Source organism: Hipposideros armiger, unplaced genomic scaffold (genome assembly GCF_001890085.2).
Source record: "Hipposideros armiger isolate ML-2016 unplaced genomic scaffold, ASM189008v1 scaffold_501, whole genome shotgun sequence".
NCBI classification, from domain to species: domain Eukaryota; kingdom Metazoa; phylum Chordata; class Mammalia; order Chiroptera; family Hipposideridae; genus Hipposideros; species Hipposideros armiger.
The window spans coordinates 635,361-658,604 of record NW_017731851.1 but is presented as its reverse complement, the minus strand read 5'-3'; the positions used below and the strand labels follow the sequence as shown (position 1 = coordinate 658,604).

The 23,244-nt window shown below is 39.6% G+C and overlaps 1 protein-coding gene across 7 annotated transcripts in view; it reads right to left on the bottom strand.

The window, feature by feature from the left end:
* Positions 1 to 2,236, bottom strand: part of FNBP1L (formin binding protein 1 like) — a 110,221-nt gene extending 107,985 nt beyond the window's left edge. For 4 of the 7 annotated variants that reach the window (XM_019667556.1, XM_019667557.1, XM_019667561.1 and 1 more), the window contains exon 1: positions 1,001 to 1,120. In XM_019667556.1, the coding sequence (XP_019523101.1) occupies positions 1,001 to 1,105 (105 nt within the window). In that variant the 5' untranslated portion in view covers positions 1,106 to 1,120. Of the gene's footprint in view, positions 1 to 1,000; positions 1,121 to 1,975 lie in introns of those variants that run through there. The other 3 variants (XM_019667560.1, XM_019667558.1, XM_019667564.1) reach the window with 3 other exon arrangements.
* Between the last annotated feature and the right edge of the window lie 21,008 nt (positions 2,237 to 23,244).

Sequence of the window (23,244 nt, the reverse complement as noted above, 5' to 3'; positions counted from 1 at the left end):
AGAACAGAAATTCCCATCTCTTCTACAGTTTACCTTTTCAAATTGCTGAGAAACTATTCAAATGCTGAAATAACCGAATTACAGGAGACAGTGGGGGACTGGCTATCGCTTCTGAATGTATTATATTCTTAAATTTAAAATTTCTTTAAAACTTTAAAAGTTGCATTTTAGACTTCACTAAAATATTGTATTGTTTTTCCTTAAAACTGTTTTTCTATAATGTGATAGTTTTTTTAATCTTAAAAGTTAAACCTGAATATTCCTCCACTATTTTGCTGTATGTACTCTTAAAAAGTATTCTTACATTTTTTGCTTTCCTCTGAAACATGAGTCGTTTAGGTATATAATAAAAATACTCTCTAATTATAAAAATGGAAAATAAGACTTTGCCTATCTCCTTTAATTGATGACACGCTATAATCAATTATAGAATTACAAAACCGCACACTATAATCAATTACAGAATGTACAAAACCAAAGGGAAAAGACCAATGCCTGAGAATCTAATCCAAGTAAAAAGTGTTACATAATTCATTTACTATATAATCCCCCCTAATATAAGAACAATTCATGCTATCTAAGAAACTAAACCGAGAGGCAGACTCCTGAGGTATTTTCTCCTGGGTGGTGTGTTTACAGGCTAAGCAAACACTTGTCCAGAATGTAGGAGATTCCTCAGCTAGCTAAATAGATGTTCAACTACATGAACTCTAAAGCCTCTTTCAATTCTAATATTACCAATCTGTGTGAGTAAAATGTGAAAAATAACGTAAGAAAACATTTTGCCCTTCAATTAACCGATCTGCCTTCATTCCCATCCTAACTGCACGTACGTACACAGACACCAAAAAGTTCTTTCTCCCCTGCTCCGCAGTGATTTCACGAGATCCTCGTTAACAAAAGGCACGGAAAATATGCACAGGTGGGATAATACGGGGAGTGGCTGAAGCCAGACCGCTCTCGGGACAGCGCCCCCACGCCCTGGGTCCCTCCGCAGCACCTGAGAAATCACTGCCCTCCACACCTCCACCCTTCCGTGGCGGCGTCGCGGGCGAATTCTGTGACCTACTACAGTCCACCCGCACCTTGGCCAGGCACTGGGCATTGTTCTGGAGCCTCCAGCGCCCAAGAAAAGCAAGGAAGAAAGAGAAGGAAAAGAGGGAACAGGAGTGAGAATAAAGAATGGAAGGGGAAGTAAAGCAATTGGAAAGCCGTACGCTCCTTATGGCAAAATCGGCTTCCCCATCGATCACTCAATTTAATTTAGACCCCAAAAGCCAACCCCCGCGGCCCAAGGTGGCAGCCAGGGTGGCCCAGTGGGAGTTCCCGAAGCTACGTGGGTCCGAAGCAAGGAGACAGGGAGAAGGAAATGGGCGTGTGGGCTGGGCCCGACTGGCCGGAGGCCGGGCTCCGAACAAAGCCGCCGGGCTCCCCCTACCTGGGGCCAGAACGGCGGGCGGTGCCTCGCGCCTCCCCGCGCCATCCCGGCCCGGCGACGCCCTCGCCCCGGGGACCCTCGCCCGGGCGGGGGGCCGCGGTAGCCCCCCCTCCCCGCCCGCGAACAGCGCCCCTTCGGGACAATGGGCCCCCTCCCCCGCCTCGAGGCGGGGAGATACAAAGGCAGAGAAGCCCGGCGCGGAGCCAGGCGTCCGGAAAAGTGAAGGCGGAGGAGGGAGAGGGCGAGGGAGAGGATGGCGGCGGACGCGGGAGCCCGCGGGCCGCTCCCCGGCCGTCCAAGGCGCTGCCCTGAGCCCCACCGCGGCGGCAGAGGCGGGAACGCAGACCTGCCGCCTTTCAGCCTCTCAGCCGGGGCCGAGGGGGTCCGCACACAAAGAGGCGCGGGACCCCCAACCTCCGCCAGCGCCGGGGGAGGGACCGCCCGACGCGCTCTGCCCGCCGACGGTGAGCGGCGCCTGTCCAGCCCGCGCCCCTCAGGGGCCGGGGGCCGCGCGGGGCGCCCCTCTCGCCGACTCACCCACAGCTCCGTGCCCCAGCTCATGGCGGAACTTGAAGCGACTCGGGCCGTCTGGCTACCCCGCTGTCCGTCCGTCGGCTTTGCCGTCAGTCTGTCCGACCTCCCACTGGCTGACCGGCGGGCTCGCGGCTATGCTGCTGCTCTACCTCCGAAGGTGCCGCCAGAGCCGGGCTCCCCAGTGAGTGAGCAAGAGTCGACTGGAGAAGCCGCCGCCGCGTCCCCGCCTCCTGGAACCGGCAGGGAGGGGGCCGCGGCCGAGGGAAGGCGGGACCCGGAGAGGGGAGGGGGCGGGACGCGGTGCACCCTGGGATCGGGGCGGACCCGCGCTCTCCCGGCCGCAGCGGGCAGGGTCTTCTCAAAGGAGAGTCGGCCGCCGGCCCGGCTTTCTGCCGGGTGTCTTCTCGCCCCTTCCCTCGGGTCTCGGACAGTCGCACTGCCGCCGCTCGGATCACTGTCCAAGATGGAAAGGGAGAGAAGGAAAAGACGCCCACCGCCCTTCTCTGCCCTTAGCCCCCTTAGATGAGGCAACTCGAGTCATCCGCCTTTACTGCCTCGCCTGCTCCACTTCAGAGAGAAACCCTGACAAGGAGACCTCATCCAAATCCCTGGGTTTAGATTGTAGAGAGTTGTGTTTTATTTATAAGAAAAAAAGTCTTTATGGTTACCAGGTGATCTGAGGAATCACTAAAATGTGTCGAGGATGAATGTCAAATGTGCATGCAACGTGCCCATGATTCTTTTTTTTAATAAAACATTTTCATTTTTATAATTTCTGTTAGGAAATCATAAAAAGAGGCAGATCTTTCAGCATTCATTTTGGGATGTTGCCATGACACGAGATGGAAGACATGAACAAATGTGTGCCAAGCTCTCACCTGCAAGAAATGAGATGGAGCTTGCCCGTTTTCTGGAATGGGCACCTTGTATATGGGGATTGCACGGGAGCCAGATTCCTCTTTGGTTGTGCAAAGAGCCTATTTGGAACTTCAGATATCTCACATTCAGAATGTCAGAACCTTGAAGGCATATCCACCATTTCCTTTTTCCTCTGTGGAGTTACCTCCCAGCCTTTCTGAGCAATCATTAACTACAGTCAGCAAGTTTGGCTGGCGGTATTAGATCAAGTACACTTAACTCCCTAACATATGCTTTAGCATTAATTGCTTGTTTTCTAAACACACATGCACACACGCGCGCGCGCACACACACACACTTTCAATCCAGTCACTAGTAGAGTACACTTCAGTGTGTCATGACAAGCAGGTGTCTTAGGTACTCCCTAAAAAGGAAGCCTCATACACTGCTGGTGGGAATGTAAATTGGCACAGCCACTATAGAAAACCATATGGTGACCCTTCAAAAAGTTAAGAATAGAGTTACCATATGACCCAGCAATCCCTCCTTTAGGTATCTACCCAACGAAGTTGAAAATATTTGTAAAGATATATGTACCCCTATGTTTATTGCATCGTTGTTCAAGGTAGTCAAGTGTCTTTCGATGGATAATTGGATAAAGAAGATGTGGTACATATATACAATGGAATACTACTCAGCCACAAGAAAGGATGAAATACTGCCATTTGATATAACATAGATGGATCTTAAGAGTATCATGCTAAGCGAAATAATTCAGACAGGAAAGTACAAGAACCATGTGATTTCATTCCTGGGATATAAAACAGAAAGCAACAAACAAAATAAACTCATAGAAACAGACAACAGTGTGAAGGTTACCAGAGGGGAAGGGGGCGGGGAGCAAGAAGGGAATGAAGAGGGTAAAGAGAGTCAAATAGATGGCGGCAGAGGGAGACTAGACTTCAGGTGGTGAGCACACAATGCAATACAGATGATGTATTATAGAATTGTACACTTGAAACTTGTGTAATGTTATTAATCAATGTCACCCCAATACTAATTTTAAAAAATTCAAATAAATAATAAAAAGTTCTCTCTACCCGTGTGTCTGCATTTAGAACTCCTCCCTGATAGGGCCTGCTCAGGTGCCCCAATCTCTTTCACTTCAATCCTTGTCCCTACATAGCTGTGCTCACCCTTGGGGTTGAAGCAAATAGCTTGAATCCTCCTGACAGTCCAATCACCACTCTTGCTAAATTCTTTGCTGCCCTCTCTGAGTCCAACTTGAGCATACAAATAACCTCTTCCAAATGGGTTATGGCCAAATTTTAAATGTTTAAGTATGCTATGGAGTGAAAAGGCTGTGAAGCATTGACTGAACGAACACTTTCTCTTTCCAATATTTTCTATGTTGCTTCTATTCCAAATAGAATTACTTGAAGATGATTTATATCATCAAACACTGCCTTCCACCTCCTCTCCCTTCTCACTCCTTAGACATCATGAGTGTATTTAGCAATTACAAGTAACCTTTATGTGTAATGGAAAATATATTTATTAAATGGATGTCTCATTATTTAGAACCATTCTAATACTAATATTAAACAAACACTTCAGAGACCAAAAGTTTTCCTGAAAGGAACGGATGATTGAGCCATATGCTAGCCAGAGAAAGGACCAGGTCCTATGGCACACAGTCTAAACAACCGGCAGCAGGGCTAGGTGGAGAAGACAAATATGTCCAAAGTCCTGAGGTCGATAGAGCCCTTTTATACAATGAGTTTGGGGAGAAATGATGTTTTGAAAGAATTTACAGCAGCTATAGATAAAAGAGGGTGGGAAAAGGTGAAGCCAGGGAAGTTCTGAGATAGGTAAACAGTCCATAAGGAAGTAGCATTTGTTGCTTCTGGGTTGGTTGTGGGCAACAGTCTGGAAAGTTCATGCGTAGGCACTATGCCACAGCATCTGGTAATCCGCTTTTCTTTCTCGGTAAGTGCTAAAATAACTGCCTGGAAGTTGATTCAAAGTTTCAACATTCAGGAACATGGACAGTTTTTTGTTAGTTTTGGTCTGCAGGCTCCTAACTGATTAGCTTTCCTGATTCTTGCTCCCACCCTCTGGCCTGCTGTAATTCTTTTTTTTTTTTTTTTTTTTTAGCTGAGCCATCCTGCCATCTGTTGGCAGCTCAGCAGCAGCTCAGCTTGGGCCGGGCATCGAACCGCTGTTGCTCAGAGCTCACACTCTTGAGCAAGCTCTTAACCAACTGAGCCACTCGGCCGGCCCCTGGCCTGCTGTAATTTAATTTAGGACATCTCAGATATTTTTTTTCTTGTCACTAAGATTTATTGTATCCAAGTATTGTCATAAAAGTTAAGGCATATGGAGCACAATTTAAACCAAAATTACATGCTGTCCCTTTAAAAAGTAATGTAATCTACCATTCACATTAAAGAGTATCCTCAACCATACAATTTCCAAATTGAACATAAAGTCTTATTTCCTAAATGAACATTTTTCTTCTTCCAAAATTTCTGAACAGAACTCTACACTTACAATAATTTCTCTTCAGAAAGTTAGATTTGGGGGCATCAAATTCAGATAAAATTTCTGTTATCCTACATAACTATAAAATTTAAATATAATTTATATAACCAACTTAAATCAATCATCTATTTATTTATTTATTTATTTTTAAATTGGGAAATCGGGGGAGGGGAACAGTGTTGGGGAATTGGGAAGGGGGACGAGCCAAGTTGTTGTTCTTTAATCTTAGTTGTGGAGGGTGGCAATCGCCATCTTGCTGCCCATTGGCAGCTCGTGGCCTCTAAGCTCAAGGTGCTGTGTTCAATCTTAGTTGCAGGTGGGTGTAGCCACCATCCCATGAGGGAGTTGAACCAGCACCCTTGTTGTTAAAAACATACGTTCTATCCACTGAGCCATCGGGTCAGCAGCTCAGCTCAAGGTGACAAGTTCAGTCTTAGTTGCGGGTGGGCGTAGACCACCATCAAACAGGCAGTCTTGTTGTTAGGAGCACGTGCTCTCACCACCTGAGCCATCCTGCCACTTGTTGGCAGCTCAGTGGCAGCTCAGCTCGAGCGCAGTGTCACTGGCCCATGTAGGAATCGAACCGGTGGCCCTGTTACTCAGAGCTTGCGCTCTTAAGCTAACTCTTACCCAACTGAGCCACTCGGCTGACCCCAATTATCTCTTTAAATAATTATTTGTAACTTATAAAACTCTTTCATGATATTAAAATTTACTATTTACTTCAACAAAGTCTTTAAGAAAAATGTTTAAAAAGTGAAATCACAACAAAAAAATAAATATGTTTTGTGTTATATTTTGTCACATAAAAAAGATTAACCAGGTTTCAAAGTATTCCTTTTTATAACAATTCTCTAAAATAGTATAGGGGCATTTTAGCTAACAAACATCCAGAAGTGTTTCACACACACATATATAGTCACATACATAAATATGTATGATCAGCATGGCAGTTTATAAGGCTGGTTTTTTTTACATAATCAGAATCCATTGTGTATTAAATTATTTATACATATATGATTTACTCTCTATAGACCCATTGACAAGGCATTTTGTGAGCAATTCAAACACGTCATTTTTATCTCTAAAAAGGTAAAACATAAGCTAGCATCTTGAAAGCAAAAATCTCTTTAGTATAACAGCAATCTATTATTACTTTATTCCAGATGCTACCCCCAATCATATTTTGCATCATTAAGTGACATAAAATTCTGTCAAACCAATTATCTTATACCTTTTTGCTACTTGACCTATTTTAGCAATCCATTAGATCAATTTAATATTTGGAGTATAGAAAGTTTTTCTTAGTAGATAGTATCAATGTCTCATCCATAAATGGTTACCAATCATTTGAAAGGGAACAATCTGTAGCATAAACAATAGTAACTCCTTTCTTGCCATTCAAATATCTTAGGACTATTAAAATTAAAACTACAGGGGCCGGCTGAGTGGCACGTTGGTTAGGAGTTGGCTTCGGACGCCAGCTATGAGCAGCAGGAACCCGGTTCAGATCCCCCATGAAGGCCAGTGACGCAGCGCCCTCTACAGCTAAGATGGTGAACAGCAGCTCGACCTGGAGCTGGGCTGCCGTGAGTCGCCTGAAACGGTGTAGGCTGCAATGGGGCTGGCGGGCAGCAGGCATGAGCTTTCATGAACTGCTGTGAGACGCCGTGAGCGGCCGTCTAATGGCCGGCAAGCGACTGCCTCACCTGAGAAGAGTGCAATGATAATACTAACATGAGCCAGTGAAGCACGTCCTCCATAACTAGACTGAAGAACAAAAGGACAGCAACTTGTCTGTTCCCCTCCCCCAATTCCCCAATAAAATCTTTAAAAGAAAATAAAAATAAAAATAAAACTACAACAGCAGTGTCCACAAATGGAATTGTTATCTACATAGGTAGTTCAGAACAATCAAATTAAAACTATTTTAGGAAGACTAGCAATGCACTTGGCACCTTTATTTTAATGCTTCAAATGGAGCATCACAATGGAAACAGGATCATACCAGAATACTGATCCATGCAAGCCAAATGAAGAATGGCACTGGCTAGTTAAGAGTCATCACTACTTTCTGCACTGCCAGTTTTCCTAAACAAGAATTGGAAGAAATTCAAAACTTCAAGAGCATAGTTGAAGGTGGCTCACTGAAGAAAAGGAAAAGAAAGAAAACCACCTATTATTTTGTGTTTGGGAATTCTGCTCTCTGTTATTGAATCCAGTTAAAGCATTCTGTATAATTGCTCTAATGAAGCTTGGCAAAAAGTAAAAGAAAATTCTATATGAATCTAATGGAATAGATCTGTTTAAAGAGGTAACTCATTTGTACTTTTCTATGATGATATGTACCTTACCACTGGTTGTTACAGAACTGTGCAACTTTAAAAGCATTTAGGTATTTATTTAAGTTAAATTCTCTTTAGGGCCAGCAGATCTGGTAGAACAAAAGTTACAGATTTCTTCAGGTGTTTGTTACACCTTCCCAAAAACATTCAAAATTTCCACTAATTAAATTCTTATAGTATTTCTTTTGTTTGTTTTTGTGGGGTTTTTTTTTTAACCTGTGTTGACAAATTTCAGGATATGCACATCAATTAACAGAAAGAACAATTAGTTCTCTATTTTCTTTCTATGAAACCCAGTCAGGTATCATATGCAATTACAGAAATAAAACTAGCTTTTACAGACTCACAAGAGCCAATTGTTAAATTTTCAGGAATTTTTAAAACAGGCTGTTAAAAATGTTAGCTTTATATCAGTTATGATGAGACTATTTACACATGGAAATTGGCAAATGCTACAGATCAGGGTTGTTTTATCCCTTGGAGAACTAATTGTTAAACATCAGCAGTATCTAAATCCTACACAGATTAACACAATGGATCAAAATTTTCTGTATAGTTGCCATATTTAGCAAATAAAAATAGAGGACTCCCAGTTGAACTTGAATTTCAGATATTGTAAATATTACATGGGACATACTATTAAAAATTTATTTGTTTTCTACCTGAAATTCAAATTCAACTGGGCATCCTGTATTTTATCTGGCAACACTAAGTACTCAGGCTGATCTTAGATTAAGGTCTCTTAACCAGATGAATTTAGACCATGGGTTTGAGAAGTTGGTGAGCACCTGAAGATTTTTAATAACACATGTCTGTAGCTTTTTCTGGGGAATAAAAATGTAGCTTTTATCAGAGACTGTCAATGAAGAGTTTGCATCAAAATCTCTTGGCGAGCTTGTAAAAAATTTGTGCCTGACAGAGTTGAGAACAGCTGATAGAAGATGCTGTCACTTTTGTTTAATACAGGGAAGAACATTTTACTATGCATTTACATGCACAGAATGCCTCTAGAAGGATGCCACAAGAAACTGGAAGTAGTGGTTACCTCTGGAGAGGGGAACTAGGAGGCTGGGGTGAGAAGTCTTACTTTTCACTATTATTCTTCTGTACCATTTAATTTTATTACATTGTCCATGCTTTATTTAAAAATACAAAATTAACAGCAGTGCCTAGGCCTCCCTCTAGGCCTCTGAAGTCAGAATTTCTAAATTTTAAGTGGTTGGACCATAATATTTGTGTATGTTTCTGTGTTTTATTTTTTATTTTTAATTTTTTTTAAGATTTTTATTGGGGAATTTGGGGGATGGGAACAGTGCTGGGGAATTGGGGGAAGGGGAACAGACAAGTTGCTGTCATTTTGTTCTTCAATCTAGTTGTGGAGGACGTTGCTTCACTGGCCCAAGTTGGCACCATCATTGCGCTCTTCCCTGGCAAGGCAGATCAGTTGCCGGCTTCTGGACGGCCGCTCACTGCGGTTGCTGGCCGCTCACGCTGGCTGCTGGCCGCTCACGCTGGCTGCTGGCTACACACGGTACCCCATGGCAACCCACTGCAGCAGGGGCTGCAGCCTACACCGTCACCGGCACTCATGGCAGCCCAGCTCCAGTCTGAGCTGTTGTTCAGCATCTTAGCTGTAGAGGGCAGTGTCACTGGCCCTCATATGTGGGATCCGAACCGGGGCCCTCTGGCATCCCAAGCCAGTTCTTAACCATTGCGCCACTTGGCCGGCCCTTTATTTATTTTTTAACTGCACAGTGTATTTTGATTATACATCGAAATCACTCATACACTATTCTATGGCATTTTCCAAAAAACAACAAACACAAATATGCACACTCCACACTCACACATATACCATCCCCTGTATTCCCCAGGGAAGACCCAGACCATGAATGACTCCTTTCAGCAAAGCTGGAGAAGTTGTGTGTAGAACTGACAGGGGATGAGTCAAACCAGTCCACATGCAGAAGTAGTGAGACAGGAAACTGTTCAATGTTTAAATTGAAGGCTCAGGAGAACAGGCTCCTAATTAATGGTTTTGGCCAGGAGATTGCACTATGGATAATTGAGTGCATAGTTGCTTATCCCTTTATTAACTAACCTGCTTTTTCTGCACTTCTAGTGGGTGGGGCCAGGATAAGCAAAGGCCTGACACTCCTGGAAACTGCTCTTGTGTTCTGGCATCCTAGAAATTTGCCCAGCCTGGTTCAAAGAGGTAGCCCCACCTGTTAACAATTTACTTCATCCTACCCACTATCCAGTAAACGTCATTCAGTGTTCAAGGAATGACTACAATTCTTCAGGATTAAACCAGCAAAGAGAAAACATGCACGTAGCAGAGTGTGCTAGAGCGTTACCTGGGTCATTCTCCTGAAGTCAACCTGAAAAAAGTGTCTCTTCTTTATCCGTGCTACTCTTCATTTCAGCAAAATTGGCAGGAAAAAATTTCTTCATAGGCAAACATATAACTGAAAAAAAATAAATTTATTCCCTTTTCTCAGTGTTTTATTTCTGGTCCATTGTGTCCATAGGAAAGGAATACCACAAATTCCATGACTGCACTACAATTTATACAATGCATTTAATTTCATTCACAAAAACCTCTGGACATTATTATGAACCTGTGTCTTAAAAAATAGTGTCTATTATTCTTCTATTAACCGTAGTCCTAGGGGTTCTTGGAAATCCTTCTTCAGCCTCCAAATCAGGTAATTTCTGTGGTTATTATGGGTATTTCACTTATTCTTTGGAAGACAGCAGTCCAAAATTTCCCTGGATAATGCTAAATATTTTCTTGGTTAAAAGAATACAGGAGAGTCACCCTAAAATCCTTACATTGGCATTTTTAAGAAAAAGAAGTAATACAGAACTATGAATTTTGTATTTTCTCTAGAATGTCAACATTCAAGAACCTTCAGGATATGCTCTCTAATCTCCCTGCCTATCTCCTACCACTCCCTGCCATTGTTTCTAAACTCTAACCATACCCAACCGCATTAGTTCTATGACTGCCTGGGTACTCTCTCATGCCTCTGTGCATGTGTTCCTCTCCTTCTGGTTAACTCTTACCAGTTCTCAAGGACTCACCTCACATGTGATGATTTTGAAAAGTCTTCCATGAATCTCCCTTTCCCTCTTCTTTCTTCCCCTGACTTTGAACTTGGCGCTCCTTTGTATGTTCTTAGTATTCTTGGTACCCACCTCTGAGCAGATAACAATTCAAATAGCCTTTTAACTTGTCTTTCTCCTTTGAGAACAGGACTATTCCTGGCACAGAATAGGTACTCAATTAATATTTAATAAATGAATATCAAAGGTTCTCAAATGAATCAAAATTCACATTCTACATAGTTTTAAAGTTAACTATAGATGTAGGAAAGTCATATTTCTGGGATTGAGTTTCAGATTCTTTTACATCAAACACCTACTTTCCCATTCTTACTTGCTTTTAAATTACCAATATACTAGATTTAAAATATGACTTAAAAGAAATTTTAAAATGAAAATTATTTATGAAATAATGTTCTTTTTTTAAAAAAAGATTTTATTGGGGAATTGGGGGAGGGGAACAGGCAAGTTGCTGTCCTTTTGTTCTTCAATCTAGTTGTGGAGGACGTCGCTTCACTGGCCCATGTTGGTATTATCATTGTGCTCTTCCTTCTTCCTGGGTGAGGCAGTCGCTTGCCGGCCATTGGATGGCTGCTCACAGTGGCTCACAGCAGCTCACACTGGCTGCCAGCCACTCATGCTGGTTGCCAGCCACTCATGGCAGCTCACTGCAACAGGGGCTGCAGCCTAAGCCATTGCCGGCGACTCACAGCAGCCCAGCTCCAGGTGGAGCTGTTGTTTATCATCTTAGCTGTAGAGGACGCAGCGTCATTGGCCCTCATGTGGGATCAGAACGGCAGCCCTGCTGCTCAGAGCTGGCGTCCCAAGCCAACTCTTAACCAACGTGCCACTCGGCCTGCCCTGTGAAATAATGTTCTTAATTGTATTCTTTTTTGTATAGTAAAATTGGCAAGAGCTAATTATGTTAGATGTGTAAAATGCACAGAAATTTTTGTAGATTTTTTTTAAAATGAATAAATCCCTCAAACTTAAAAGTTTTGGTGGAATTGCAATAAAAATGGCATCCGTTAGTTACCATTTTAAAAATTGTTCAGAAATCCAGGTTAAAAGAAACTCTTTAAGGGCCAGTCGAGTGGCTCAGTTGGTTAAGAGCTCGCGCGAGAGTGTGAGCTCTGAGCAACAGCGGTTCGATTCCTGGCCTGAGCTGAGTTGCCGCTGAGCTGCCAATAGGTGGCAGGATGGCTCAGCTAAAAAAACAAAAAAAAAACAAAAAAACCCCAACTCTTTAACAATTAATAAAAGGGGGAGCATTTTCTCAATCCATTGAGACTGCTTCCTGGCAAAAGATCATCAGCATTGAGTCAAGTGCTTATTAAAGAGCCAGTAAACAAAAAGGAAGTACGCTTAAGGCTGATGTTTTCTTAAAAGTATGGAGAAAGTCAATTCAACTATGACTCCCAAACTTCTAATCTAAACATATTATCTTTTTCTATTGTTGTTTTCCTAAAGGATTAACTTGCAAATATATAATTAATTAAAACAACACATTTAAATGTATTTAAGTACAAGATATAATTTGGCAAGGCTTACAGAGAAAGACAGCCAGATAAAACCATCTGTGAAAATATATAATCATAAACTTCAAGAAATAGTAAACAAGTTAATCTACATTCAAGCATAGAAGTTATAAAGTACAGAAATAATTTTAGAACACAATACCTCTTGTTTAAAACCACACAATTAGATGTTTAAAACTACAAATCTTGTTTTTTTAAATATTTGGGGACAAGGATTCATGGTTTTTGTGGCTTTTGTTTTCATTTTTTACCAAGCATACCATGAAGAGGTAGGAATGGGAACACTTGATTTTATATTACTGTGTTTGTTTTCTAAAGGTTGAATATGTTCATGTTTCCCTAGCTTAATGGTAACATCTTCAAAGGTTTGGATCAGGTCAGTCACAAGGCAGATTAATATAAGCTTTGAGGTTGATTAATTGATTTTAAAGTGTCAGCAGGATCATCTCTAAGCCTATATAATCGCTTCACTTCAAGCAAATTGTTTGTTTATCCCTTACTTTAAATTCCCCTAACAAAGGGGAGTTTTAAACTTCCCAGAAAATGCAATATATTTTGGATAACGATAAAACTATCCTCTAATATAATCAAATGTGTTCGGGTTTTGTCAAAACCATGCAACTGTCCACATATTAAAGGACTTTAATGGGATTTTTTAATAGCATTTTTCCAGAAAAGTTCTACTAAATGATAAACTTTGCTAAATATGGATATGCTCCACTTTACACAAACCTGATACAGCTATAAAAACTCTGAACATAAAACACCCATGTTGTCACTGCTTAGTAGGATAGCTATAGCCTCTTTAACAAATAGTGTGGCATCAACTGGATACCCATATAAAAAAATGAATCTTCACCTCTACCTCATATGATACACAAAATTCAATTCCAGATAGATTTTAGATCTAACTGTGAAAAGTAAGATAGCGAAGTTTCTAGAACAAACCACATGAGATTATCTTCATGACTTGCTGTAGGTAGAAATTTTTTTAAAAGGATACAAAAAGCACTAACCATAAAGGGAAAAAAATTGATAAATTAGAGGAGGACAATAAAGTTCACCAAAAAGTGCTTTTAAGAGAATGAAAAGGCAAGCCCAGAGTGGGAGAATAGATTAGCATGCATATACCCAACAAAGGACTCATATCTAGAATATGTAAAGAACGCCTATAAAACAATAAGAGCACATGATAGAAAATTGGCAAAACACAAGAATCAGCATTTCACATAACATTCAAATAGTCTAAAAATATATCAAAAAGTGTTTAACCTTATTAGATTTCAGAGAAATGCACATTAAAGCCCTCAATGAAATATTGTTACATATCTCTCCACATGGCAAAAATTAAAAAGATTGACAATACCAAGTGTTGATGAAAATATGGAACAATGGAAATTCTCACATGCTGCTGGTGGAAATGTCAATTGCTACATCTTTGAAGAACTATTTGGCAATATCACACACTATATGATCCAAGAATTCTACTCCTAGATATATACTCAAAAGCAATACATTCATATGTGCATCCTTATGTACAAGGATGTTCATAGCAGCAATTATTTGTAATAGCTAAATACTGGAAACAACCCAAATTTCCTTCAGTAGTAGAATGGATAAATGCAGGTACATTCATATAATAAAATGTGTTACCATAGAGAAAAATAACAAAATATATCTACAAGCAAAAGAACAAAAAAAATTGAGTGAAAGAAGCCAGACACAAAAATATATAACACATAACTACATTTATAAAATCTCTCAAAACAGGAAAACCTAAATTGCAATGCTAGAAGTGATGATAATGTTTATCTCTGGGGAAAAAAGAAGGGGATGATGATTAGGAGGGAGCACAAGACGGTCTTCTGGGATACTGGTAATGTTCTTTCATTGTATCTGGGAGATGCTTATACAGGTGTTTCCACTTTGTATTTTCACTTTTTTATTTTTCAATTACAGTTGACATACAATATTATATTAATTTCAGATGTACAACACAATCATTAGACATTTATACATAACTTACAAGATGATCACCTCGATAAATCCAGTACCCATCTGACACCATACATCCTTATTACAGTATTATTGACTATAGTCCTTAGGCCAGGTGTTTTCACTTTTTGATGATACGTGCTTCGAACTGGTGGTAGATTTGTACGTTTTGTATATATGTCATATGTACTTTAATTTTTAGAAAGTTTATTTTAAAAAAGAACTGATCTCTTGGGGGTCTTATTTACCTTGTAAAATAACTCTGGTTTCCAAAAGGAAGGTTGGATCATTTACCATGTCTTTCAATATTCACAGAGCTTTTTAGAAACATGTCTACTGAATAATAGAAGTTACACTTTATGCAAACCATTATTAAAGGTAAGGGAGTTTAATCATTGCATTAGTTTTGACTGCCATCTAATGGCAAGAATGCTACACTATCCAGAAGCAAACGGAACTTGTTCCTGCAGTGAGCAAAAGAACATTGGCTTTGGCTACAATTTGCAGGACTGCTTTTCTGTAGAATTTATCATCTGCAAATACTAGGTAAATATTTGGACGTGATATAAATATTACGTGTAATATTAGGACATGTAAATATTAGGACATGGTGTAAATATTATGGCATTCATTTAGGATAGTTAAATCTGAAATAAAACAGGATTTTCCATTTTTTTGTGTAAGAAGTTCATGACCCTATTATAATTTTTATTCTTTCTCTTGACCATACTTTACAGTTTTTACAGATTATAGCCCACTTTGTACAGCAAATATCAAACAACACTCTCTCTATATATATAGATATATAGATATATATAGATATAGATATAGATATATATTCCTGTTACCATGAAAATCTAAAATGAGAAATAGACTTTGTATGTGTAATTCAATGCCTTGAATACAGTATAAGCCATGCTCAGTACAAAGCATTGCATTAATGTACTGCTTAAAGCAGTCTCCTTGGACTGTAGCTTTTCAAAGGGATTTTTAGGCAGGGCCTATGTGGCATGTTGCTATACTCTATCCCGGAAGGAATATGTACTGTGATGAAATCTACAACTAAAAGAGAAAGATAGAGAATTCTAGGTGAGAATAAGCACTTTTGAGGCTCAGGAATTAACTAGATATTTTTGAAAGCAAAGAAGTTCCCTGGGCAGAACCCTCTGAAAGAATCTTTAAGATAACCAGTAACCTTTTTGGTGAATTTCAACAGTTTCTATGGAAAACCCCCCAAATGGAGAGAAAATTGGAAAAGAGGAAGTTTTGGTTATATTTCTTCTAGCACCCTACTCTTTATCAAATCCAGTTTGATTACCAAGTAGTCAAAATGAATATAATTTCATCCTCCAGCAAAATGCCCCAACCCCTTATATTATATTTAACCCAAACAGGACTAATCAATTGTTTTGTTTGTTTATGTTAAAAGTTTATTGAGGTATAATTGACATACAATACAGTGCATATTTACATCATTAAACCATCACAACAATCAAGATAATGAATATATCTGTCACCCCAAAAAGTGTTCATGTGACCCTTTGTAACCCAAACTTTCCTCCCCATGCTGCTCTGTCACTAGGTAGTCACCGATTTGCTTCTGTTCATTACAGATAAATCCGTGTTCTAGAATTTTGTATAAATGGAATCATGATGTATATACCCTTCATTGTCTGGCTCCTTTACTCAGTGTAATTGTTTGAATTCATCTATGTTGTTGCTGTATAAATAGCTAATACTTCCTTTTTATTGTTGAGTAGTGTTCCATTGTGTGGATATGGCACTATTTGTTTATGCATTCACTTGTTGATGGACATTTAGGTTATTTTTTGGTTTACAATAATACTATTTGTAAGTATTACAAAGAAAGCTACTATGAACATATGTGTAAAAGTATTTTGTGTAGATATATGCTTTCATTTGGGGAGAATGATTATTTAAAAGTGTTTGCAGACTGAATAATAACCCACCAAAGATGTCCTTGTCCTGCGAATATGTTACCTTATATGGCAAAACGTACTTTGCAGATAGAGTTAAGGCTCTTGAGATGGGGAGATTATCCTGAATATCTAAGTGGGCATAATATAATCACAAGCATTCTCATAAGAGAGTTAGTGTTAGTCAGACAGAAGATAAAGTGACAATGGAGCAGAAGGACAGAGAGAGAGAGAGAATGGAAGATGCTATGCTACTGGTAGCTTCAAGAAGCTAGGAGGCAAAGAAATTAATTCTTGCCTGGAGCCTTTAGAAGGAACCAGCCATGCTAACACCAGTGAGATTGATTTTTGGACTTCTGACCTCCAAAACTATAAGATAATAAACATACATTGTTTTAAGTCACAAAGTCTGTGGTAACTTGCTACAGAAGCAATAGAAATTATGTAATGGAGTGTAATGACTAGGTCATATAGTAGGTTTATGTTTAACTTTTTAAGATCTTCCATAGTGTTTTCAAAAAAGAGGAACTCTGAATATATTTGAAGCTCTGTGTAACGCTCTCTTTTCCAAAAAGTGCTCTCCTCACCAGTATTCTGCCATGTGAAATCTAGCCACCTTGCTTTCTTTGAGTTCTCAACTCTGTTTCTCTGCTCAGGGACATGGCCAGGGTCTATTTTAGTTCACTCTCCTTGTGTAATGTCCTGGAAACTCTCTACAGCTAGTAACTGAAGCCATTGTAGGGCTCACCTTATTTTTTCCCCTTCATACTGCTTGTTGTCTGATGTCTCAAGATCCTGTGTGGTAGGCAGAAGAATCATCTCCCTCAAAGTATCCATGTCCTCATTTCCAGAACCTGTGACTATGTTATCCTATATAGCAAAACGGACATTGTATGTGTGATTAAATTAAGGGTCTTTTTTTTTTCTTTAAATATTTCTTTGGGGGAGGGAACACCACACTTCTACTCAATTAAGAGAAATATTTTTAACAGTACAGATGTCTTTTATTATTTTACACTTATTATGCCATGGATTCATAGGGAATGGGTTCCAGCAGCTCAGGCTTCTTTCCGTTGGTTCTTACAATGTGCTTCTCTGGGTGAGGCAGGCGGGCATTTCAGTTGAACCCAGGTATCGTTCTCTTTGGCGTCCCTCTTTTTTTTTTTTATCATTTTCTTTCACACGTTTCAGGAAGCTATCTCAGCTCTTAGAGTGCTTAATATGCTCAATACACACATTAACTCTCTTGGCAAGAATCTTGCCCTGGTTTACAACAATGCCAATGGCATGTTGTGTGACACTGTAGACCAGCGGTTCTCAACCTTTCACAGGGGTCGCCTAAGACTATCAGAAAACACATATTTTCAGTGGTCTTAGGAACTGAGACACCGCTCCTCTATCCGTCTCCAGGCCCACATGCAGATACGCCCACATACGAGTACCCGGTGACCCCTGTGAAAGGGTCTTTCAACCCCCAAAAGGGTCGTGACCCACAGGTTGAGAACTGCTGCTGTAGACCCTTCCAGTTTGCCATGGTAACATTTGTGGGGCTTTTGTTTTTGAACAGTGCCTATTCCCTTGATGTCTACAATATTATCTTTCTTATAGATTTGCATGCATGTGGCTAAAGGAACAACTCCACGTTTTCTAAAAGGCCTAGAGAACATACAGTGGGTGCCTTTCCTCTTCCCCTTTGTGTTGGTCATTTTGACAAATTATTGGAAGATGGAGGTCCCGGCCGAAAAAGAAAATTAAGGGTCTTGAAATGGGGAGATTATCCTGGATTATCCAAGTGGGCCCAATGTACTCATATGCATAGGGGTTGTCAAGTTTAGTTAAGCTACTCCATGGTATTGCTAACTCAGCATCCATTTTGTCTGGCCTGTGAGGCCCTAAACTGATACCAGCCCCTCATGCAAGTGCATGCCCTAAATAACAGACCACAGAGTTATATGTAAATGCAAATTCCTGATATGACTTCCCCAATAGTTCTTGCGACCAATAGTCTCCCTCACCTCTCAGGGCCTTCCTTTTGTGTGTGCCCCTTAGATAAGACCTCTGTGGAGCTTACCAAAACCCCACTTTTTAAAATTTGAATTGACCAATCTGGCCTCAGCCCAGGATCCCCAAAGCACTCTACCCATTGACCCTAATAAAGGTATGTGCCCCAGGTCCTGTCGCTCTCACTGCTTTCACCCTGCCTTGACCTCCCCTTGTGGACAAGACATGCTGTGTACTTCCTCCAGGACCCGTGAGTAATGAACTCCTCTATTTTAATTTCTCTTGTGATCTTTTGTTGAACTGTGGCTTACCATTGGGTACCCTGCACTCTAGTTAACAAGTGTTACTTTTACAAGGTCATAATAGAGGGTCCTTATAAGTGAAATAAGATGCAGGAGAGTTAGTTGGAGAAGGAGATATGATGACAGAAGCAGAGCTGTCTTTGAGGATGGAAGGGAGCCATAAGCTAATGAATATATAAGCCAACTTTCCAGCCTCACAAACTGGAAAAAGCAAGGAAACACATTGTCTCCAAAATCCTCGTGCAAAGACCTCAATTTTAGTCCAGTGAGATCCATTTTAGACTCTGACAATCAGAAATATAAGATAATAAATTAGTGTTATCTTAAACCACTAAGTTTGTGGTAATTTGCTACAGAACCAACAGAAAAGTAATACACCTTCTAACATATATTTTGTCCAGTTTTTTGTTTAAGGTGAGTGTGAATCCACTCTCTTCACCTCAACCTGGTCTGAAGCTAAAGTCCCTGTCAGTTCTGCCTTTTTCTTTTTTGTGTTAATCCAAGCCCACAATTCCAGCCAGGAATTAATTGGAGTAAATTTAAAAACTCTTCCTCAAAGATCAGATAAACTGAAATTAAAAGTTGAGTGGCTTGTACATCCAGAGAAATACTAATACGAGTATAACAAAGAGAAGCTAAACACATAAAACTAGAATAGAAAACTGAGCATGAACATATCAGAGGAATATCCACCTTCACTACACAACTATTACAATGCACATATAATGGAGAGAGAGAACTGTCATGTATAAAGTAAACATGTAGTCAAAATATTCTTGTCCCTGAAGCTTTTAAAGTAGATTTTTTGGTAACATCTGCGAGATAACTTTAAAGAAGACAAATAAGGAGAATAAGTGAAACATTTATATTGGCTCCTCAGTTGAGGGTTGTCTTGCTGGACCCACACTTTAAACATTCCAATTGATTTCTAATTCTAGAGGAAAAGAAGTGGCTCCTCTCATCCTACATAGAATAGATCGAAGTCAGTATGTGAAAATGTTCCCTTGGCTTGCAATTCCTTTGTGGAGGATTTTGCCCCCACCCCAATTTATAAAATTTACCATTTTAACTATTTTTGAGTGTAAAGTTCAGTGGTATTAAACTCGTACACTGATAATGTTGTGCAGCCATATCACCATCCATTTCTATAACTTTTTAATCTGTAAAACTGAAATTCTATATCCGTTAAAGCAACTCCCCCTGCCACACACACCTCAGTCTGGGAACCACCATTCTGCTTTCTATCTCTACGACTTTGATTACTCCAAGTACCTCATATAAGTGGAATCACAGATATTTTTATTTTTGCAACTGGCTTATTTCACTTTGTATAATGTCCTTAAGGTTCATCCATATGGTAATATGTGTCAGAATTTTCTTCTTTTTAAAAAAGTTTTTTTTTTAGCTGAGCCATCCTGCCACCTGTTGGCAGCTCAGTAGCTGCTCAGCCTGGGCCGGGACTTGAACTGCTGTTGCTCAGAGCTCAAACTCTTGAGCGAGCTCTTAACCAACTGAGCCACTCAGCCGGCCCTTAGGATTTTTTTCTTTTTTAAGGCTAAGTAATGTTCCATTATACGTATATACCACATTGCTTTTCCATTTATCTGTTGATGGGCACTTAGGTTGCACCCATATTTAAACTATTGTGAATGGGTAATGAATAATGCTATAAATATGGGTATACAAATAACTAATTAAGTCCCTGCTGTCAATTCTTTTTGCTATATACCTAGAAGTAAAATCACAGAATCATATGGTAATTCTGTGGTTAATTTTTTGAGACATCACTATATTGTTTTCCACAGCAGTTGTACCATGTCACATATCATCAACAGTGCACCAGGGTTCCAATTTCTCTACATCTTCTCCAACACTTGTTATTTTCTGCTTTTTTGATGATAGCCATCCTAATCGGTGTGAAGTGGTATCTCACTACAGTTTTGATTTGCATGTACCTAATGACTAATGATGTTGAACATCTTTTCATGTGCTTATTGGCCTTTTGTATATCTTCTTTGGAGAAATGTCTGTTCAAATCCTTTGTCCATTTTTAAATCAGGTTGTTTTCTAAGTGTTGAGTTTTAAGAGTTCTCTATGTAATCTGGATATTAATCCCTTATCAAGTATGTGATTTGTAAATATTTTCTCCCATTCTGTGCCTTTTCACTCTGTTGATAGTATCTTTGATGCACGAAATTTCTTAATTTTTATGACATTTGACTATTTTTTCTGTTGTTGCCTCTGCCTTTGGTGTCATGTCTAAGAAATCATTGCCAGGCCGGCCAAGTGGCACGTTGGTTAAGAGCTGGCTTGGAACGCCAGAGGGCCCCGGTTCGGATCCCACATATGAGGGCCAGTGACACTGTCCTCTACAGCTAAGATGTTGAACAACAACAGCTCAACCTGGAGCTGGGCTGCCATGAGTCACCAGCGACGTTGTAGTCTGCAGCCCCTGCTGCAGTAGGTTGCCATGGGCTACCGTGTGTAGCCAGCAGCCAGTGTGAGCGGCCAGCAGCTGCAGTGAGCGGCCGTCCAGAGGTCGGCGACTGATCTGCCTCGCCCGGGAAGAGCGCAATGATGGTGCCAACTTGGGCCAGTGAAGAACAAAAAGGACAGCAACTTGTCTGTTCTCCTTCCCCCAATTCCCCAGTGCTGTTCCCATCCCCCAATTCCCCAATAAAAAAATCTTTCTTTTTAAAAAATCATTGCCAAATCCAATGTTCTGAAGTTTTGCCCTACATTTTCTTCCAAGAGTTTTATAGTTTTAGGTCTTACATTTAAATCTTTCATCCATTTTGAGTTAATTTTTGTATATGGTATTAGGTAAGGGTCCAATTTCACTCTTTTGCATGTGGATATCCAGTTTTCCCAGCACCATTTTTGAAAAGACTGTCCTTTCCCCATTCAATAGTCTTAGCACCCTTGTTAAAAATCATTTGACCATGTAAGCAAGGGCTGTTTTCTTGGCTTTTTATTTTATCCCATTGGTCTATATGTCTGTCTTTATGCTATTACCATACTGTTTTGATTGCTGTAGTTTTATAATTAAGTTTTGCAACCAGGAAATGTGAGTCCTCCAGCTTTGCTCTTTATGGCAAGATAGCTTTGGATATTTCAGGTCCGTTGAGATTCCATATGAATTTTATAGTAAGTTGTTCTATTTCTGCTTAAAATGTCATTGAGATTTTAATAGGGATTGCATTAAATCTGTAGAGCACTTTGGGTAACATTGATAGCTTAATAATCTTAAATCCTGTAATCCATCAACACAGGTGTTTCTCCATTAATTTATATCTTCTTTGATATCTCTCAGCAATGATTTATAGTTTTCATTGTATGAGACTTTCAACTCCTTAAATCAATTCCTATTTTATTCTTTTTGATGTTATTATAAATATATTGTAAAATTAAATTTCTTAATTTCCTTTTCAGATTGTTATTGTATAGAAATGCAACTGGTTTTTGTGTGTTGATTTTGTATCCTGTTACTTAGCTGAATTTATTAGTTCTAACAGTTTTTTGTGGAATCTTTAGGGATTTATACAATTAAGATCATATCTTCATACAGAGGTAATTTTACTTTTTCCTTTTCAATTTGGATGTCTTTTATTTCTTTTTCTTGACTAATTCTCTGGCTTGAACCTCCAGTACTACATTAAATAGAAGTGGTGAAATAGGGATCCTTGCCCTTTCCTGATCTTAGGGAAAAGCTTCCAGTCTTTCATGATTGAGTATGATATTAGCTGTGGGTTTTTCATATATGGCTTTTATTATGTTGAGGTAATTTTCTTCTATTCCCAGTTTTATATTTTAGTATTAGTGTTTAGTTTTAGTATTTTGTCAAATATTTTTTCTGCATCAACTGAGATAGATGATCATGTGTTTTTTTCCCTTCATTTTGTCAATGTGGCATATTACAATTTTCACATATTGTACCATCTTTGCATTCCAGGAATAGAACCCACTTGGTCATGGTGTATAATCCTGTTAGCACACTGCTGAGTGAGAAGACACTTACATTAAAGTTTTTTATTTAACAAACACAAGTTTGTTACAACAGACTGTTCTAGACATTTTATAAATATTAAATATTTTAATTTGCATAACAACTGTAAAAGGTATATATGACTTTTATCTCCATTTTACAAATGAGGAAAGTGAGTCACATACAAGTCAAATAAGTTTCCCAAAGTCACTTGGCCAAAAACAAACGACGGTGGAATTTAGATATACAAGTAGGTAGGCTTTGTTTCAAAATCCAAGTGCTGAACTACTGCTTTGTGCTGCCTCTCAGCAAGTCTTCTCATCAAATGCTATTTTGACCTGAATCAAAGATTTTAGGTTTATAATTTTTATTTCCACTTAAGTGTCCATTTGCAGGCTTCCATTTTGTTAACTAATAGGTACACACATAATAAGATTCCCTATACATACTGGAGTGAGATCCAGGCTATTATTTCTATCATACATGACACATTCCCCTTTTTTCAAGTTAGCTACAGATCTTTATCCTATTTTGGAGAATATTCAATTTCATCTTATAAATTAATAAATTACAAATGATATCGTTTTTTTTTATCAGTGTCTAAATTGTCAGATTTGGAGTTGTGTATGAAAGCATTTGGAAAGTATTATGTAAATGTC